Genomic DNA, 5,395 nt, shown 5'->3' on the forward strand with positions numbered 1-5,395 from the left:
ACTTAAGCACAGGAACTAGTCTTGTCTGATGCTCCTTCCCAGGAAGCAAAGATAAAGGAGCAGTATCCCACAGTTGGTGTGGAATCCCAGCTAGACAATTACTGATTTTTTTTTTCTAAATAAAAAGCATTGTTGTGCTGTTTCAACTTTTTATCACTACTTAAATTTTGATCATTTTTCCTGGTTTTCTACTGTATCATCAATTTTATATATTTCCAATAAATTTCTTTTTTTTTTCCCTAAAGAAACCAGGAGGCGATTTTTTTTTTTTTTTACTGTTTTAACCATTTTAATTGTTCAGTGGCATTCACATTTTTTTATTATTATGTTATGTTAATCACCATACATTACATCATTAGTTTTTGATGTAGTGTTCCATGATTCATTGTTTGTGTATAACACCCAGTGCTCCATGCAGAACGTGCTCTCTTTAATACTCATCACCAGGCTAACCCATCCCCCCACCCCTCCCCTCTAGAACGCTCAGTTTGGTTTTCACAGTCCATAGTCTCTCATGGTTTGTCTCCCCCTCCGATTTCCCGCCCTTCATTCTTCCCCTCCTGCTATCTTCTTTTTTTTTTTTAACATATAATGTATTATTTGTTTCAGAGGTACAGATCTGTGATTCAACAGTCTTGCACAATTCACAGCGCTCACCATAGCACATACCCTCCCCAATGTCTATCACCCAGCCACCCCATCCCTCCCACCCCCCACCACTCCAGCAACCCTCAGTTTGTTTCCTGAGATTAAGAATTCCTCATATCAGTGAGGTCATATGATACATGTCTTTCTCTGATTGACTTATTTCGCTCAGCATAACACCCTCCAGTTCCATCCACATCATTGCAAATGGCAAGATTTCATTTCTTTTGATGGCTGCATAATATTCCATTATATATATATACTACATCTTCTTTATCCATTCATCTGTCAATGGACATCTTGGCTCTTTCCACAGTTTGGCTATTGTGGACATTGCTGCTGGCAATTTCTTTTGCTTACAACCAAATTTTGTTGCAAAAGGAGACAAGAAGTCATGTCATCAGATCCATTGTTAATTATGTAATTTCTTACAGCAAGCTTTAATCTGGAAGTATCATGTTTAGGGGAATTGAAATAGGAGGATGGATAAATTTCATAAGGGGTTTTCAGATTACATCGGACGAATATTTGATCTGCTTATATAAAAGATGGTCTCTGTTTCCAAGACATTAAGATCGTAGTATCAGTGTTACTTTATCTCCTAGAGAGATGGAAACTGCCAGTCTTTAGAATCTAGCCTGGGAATATTCTTGAAGCATAATTGCCAAACCTATTTTGGATGACAATAGTAAAACTTGTATGATTGATGTATTTTAAAGAAAGTTTCAAAGCACTGAAAGATAAAACATGAAATATGTCATTTGAAAACTCTCTAATTTTAACTCAACAATATTACTCAGTATATTTGCCTTCAGCTCTAAATTCAGACCCCATCTATTATTTAACAATAAAAATAGTTACCGAAAATGCTTTTCAGAATTTCAGAATTGGCTATATTTTTATTTCTATTATTAAAATATGCTATGTTTCCATGTTTCCTTATAGAAAAAAATCTAACCAATTCCTTTCCATGCTCACTGTAAACTATATAATTGAAAAAATGTTATTTCCTTCAAGATCTGACAATTCTTTCTCAAACAGAATTCCCTATATTTAAAATATAGTGCTGCTTAGAAGATTTTGTCCTGCTTCAAAGTAAGACAAAAGAATTCTTAATGAAGGCTAATTTGTATTACCATATATCTTCCTTTAAATTGACTTTATCTCTCTCATTTTTCTAATTATCAATCTAATATTTTCTTTCATTTTCCCTGAGTTTCTTCTTTAGTTTTTAGCATTCCTGCAGTTTCTCTTTTATGTTAACATCTGATTTGTTTCATATGTAATCTCTAAATTAGTAAGTTTTCATATTTTGTCTGTATAGATACTCTTAAGGATCTGGTAAATGTTCGGGATATTCTCTTCCCTAAATTTTCATTGTGCTGAGGCATACACACAAACATTTGCACATTACTGAGGTGGTTTGACCCCAGTGAAGCAAATATAGAACTCTAGAGACCCCAGCTTAAAATTCCAGCAGTCTATCTCTTATATTTATCATAAATATTATTTCTGGACATTTAACACTTTGGAAGCCATTTTGAAAGATAATTTTGAAATGTCACCGATATTATTTAGTTAATTCTTGTTAAGTTTCCAACTGGAAAACCTGAAGTATGTGGATTTACTGAGAACCCATTACATCAGTCATATTTAACCAACTTGTTCCAATGACAGCGTATTTTTTTTGTACTTCTATAGCTTGTTAGTCAACATGTCTCACCTAGTTGGCTATCAATTTGAGTACCAGCATTTCTCACAAATAATTCTTAATTACCACCTGGAAGATAGACATTTTTCTCTAACTACTTTGAGATATTATGTAAGTGCTCTAGATTTATTATTTTTAAATTTATATTTCTTTCTGAGTTGAATATTATACAGTTTCCTTTTTTAGATTTCATCAGCAACAATAACCAGTTCTTGAGAAGTTCATGTGATTTTATTACTTTGCTTATTATAGCCAACTACAAGCCATCCATTCCACCTTATTTTGTATTATTCAAGTTAAAAATGAATCTAATTTTGCTTTGTTAATTTATCTTCAGTGACAAAAATATATAGTATATAACTATAAGATTATTTTTGTTATTATTATTGTTACTGTAATATTACTACTACCAGTAACATGTTCAATGCATCATGCCTAATATTACAATAATCTGCAATGCTCATGTGAGCTATCTCATCTTACTTCACAATAATATCATCACTAATGAAAACAGGGCAGCTGAATGTGCAATTGTGCATACTAAAAATATTATTTACCCTGATGTCTGCATTTATTGGCTGTGCCATGATCAAGAACCTTACAAACAGCAGTGAAAAGAAACCATTAAAAGTAGCAACTGAAAAGGGAGAAGCCAGTGATTATATTGATATTCTGCACTTGGAAAACTAATTTGTTTTGGAAAAAATAATTTGTTCTTAAATGATCAAGAAAATTATTATGAGGAAATATTTAATAACAGCAAAGGCATACCCCTTTTATTTTGTGTAGTGATTATCCTTTTTTTTTTTTAATTCTTTAATGGTAGTAGCAGACTGGGTTTTGCTATCTATTCCTCAATTAAATAAAAGTCATCACCTTCAATAAAAAACAGTGCAGAAAATTAATATGAATCAACCTTAGGAAGTTTTAGGACTCATTTAAAGGAGAATTTAATGTTGCAAGCCTTTAAAGAGATGGCTAAAATTACTCTTAGTTTATGAATTTGGATTTAATCAGGAGTTCAAACAGGTATAGAAAAAGCTAAACATAATAGAGACCATTCAAAAATTATTCAAAACTTAACTGATTTAGGAAAAAGACTATAGAGTATATGTCATGGTGAAGAATTTTGACAGAGGACATTGACCTTGGAATAAGGTAAATTGGCCCATATTTATTATGGTTCGAGGTCTGGTATCTTCCTAGACAGACCATTAATTTAAAACTCCTAAATCAGGACTATTGTCTGATAAACTGTAGTGGGACCAATAAGCCTTGAGTCTCAACTTGGATGTGGCTGCACTGTTTTGCAGGAGAAGGAAATTGCAGGAAAAGGAAATTTTGAAGGTTTGGGGGTGCCTGGGTGGCTCAGTCGGTTAAGCATCTGACTCTTGATTTTGGCTCAGGTCATGATTTCAGGGTCATGAGATGAAGCCCTGCATCAGGTTCCACACTCAGCAGAGAGTCTGCTTGTCCCTCTCCCTCCCTCCTGCTTGTACTTCCTCTCTCTTTCTCTCAATCTCTTAAATAAGTAAATAAACAAATAATAAAATCTTTTAAAAAATATAGAGGTTTTGACAAATTGTGAACTATTGATGGCAATCATGATCGAAATGCAAGAATAAGTCATTGCAAAGAGATCATCTCTTCTGGAAAACTATACAAAAAAGTGCAGGAGGGGTGCCTGGGTGACTCAGTTAAGCATCTGACTCTTGATTTCAGCTCAGGTCATGATCTCAGGGTTGTGAGATCGAGCTCTGTATGGAGCCTGCTTAAGATTCTCTGTCTCCCTCTCCATCTGCCCAACCGTCCCCATCTCTCTCCAAAGGAAAAAAAAAGTGCAGGAGTCCATGATATCACTTTTGAGATACTAAAGAGATTTGGGGTCATGGACTCCAATTTTATGAATGACATCTGGAACTTGATTCCTTTGAGTCCTTGTTCTGGTAGTTTTTTTTGTTTTTTTGTTTTTTGTTTGGTTTTTTTTGTTATTGTTGTTGTTGTTTTTTTTTTGGTACACCCTCTTCAACCCATCAGTCAGTCAGTTTCTTATCTTTCTTTTACTTTGCATTATGATGTTTGATTATTCTTTTTTTAAATTTTTATTTGCATTTATTCTGTGCAGAATTTAGTCCCGGGCCATAAGTTTTTGTTTCTTTAGTTTCTTCTGGGATATCTTTTACTTCTGTGCAACCTTCTCTTCTGGTTTAGGAACAATCTGCTCTTTTTCAGTAAGGATCATCTCGATATGGCAGGGAGAGCTCATGTACGGGTTAATCCGACCATGAGCCCTGTACATTCTACACCGCATTTTGGGGGCTTTGTTCACTAGGATGTGCTCAATGACCACAGAATTGACATCTAAACCCTTAAGTTCAGCATTACTTTCTGCATTTTTAAGCATGTGCAGTAAAAATTCAGCACTCTTCTTGGGCCACCGACCCTGTGTCCAGCCCCACTGTTTGGCCTGGGCACACCTACCAACTCCACCATTGTAGTGACGGAATGGCACACACTGCTTCTGTAAAGTGATGCCTTTCAGATACTTGGTGGCTTTTCGGATGTGCATACCTTTGATGGCCTGGGCAGTTTTACGTGTGTTCTTAAAGTGAACACGAAGATTTGAACCTCTTGATTTACATGATTTCATAGGGTTTTCTGGGTCAAGCAAATAGCGAACCATTTTCAGAAGTCACCTCAGGCCACTTTGATGTTTGATTATTCTAATTTATTTTTATTCAAATCTTCCATTATGACTCTGTCTAAGTCTTGCTCCTCTACCCCTACTTTGAACCTAAATTCCTAACTGCATCTTAGTTCTCCTAAATCTGGAGTACTGCCTTCCTTCAACTCAGTCTTCCAGAAATCAAGGTCTGCCTTTGAATGCATTCATAGTGGCTAGACCATGACCACCTCTCACCAGATGTCCCTGATCCTAACTGTCTGCTTGATTTTGGCTCTTGCCTCCCACTTAACCCCCACCCACTGCCCACCTGTTTTCTGACCTATCATTGTTTTTTTCCCCCGTCTAGGTTTATT

At 35.3% G+C, this 5,395-nt stretch overlaps 1 protein-coding gene across 1 annotated transcript; it reads right to left on the reverse strand.

Annotated features, from left to right (window-relative positions):
* Positions 1–4,495: 4,495 nt before the first annotated feature.
* Positions 4,496–5,039, reverse strand: LOC116637754 (60S ribosomal protein L17-like). Its single transcript, XM_032413276.1, has one exon. It carries the CDS (start codon positions 5,037–5,039, stop codon positions 4,536–4,538), a length of 504 nt encoding a protein of 167 aa, XP_032269167.1. The 3' UTR covers positions 4,496–4,535.
* Positions 5,040–5,395: the final 356 nt, after the last annotated feature.

Source organism: Phoca vitulina, unplaced genomic scaffold, assembly GCF_004348235.1.
Source record: "Phoca vitulina isolate PV1807 unplaced genomic scaffold, GSC_HSeal_1.0 scaffold1, whole genome shotgun sequence".
Lineage (NCBI taxonomy): Eukaryota > Metazoa > Chordata > Mammalia > Carnivora > Phocidae > Phoca > Phoca vitulina.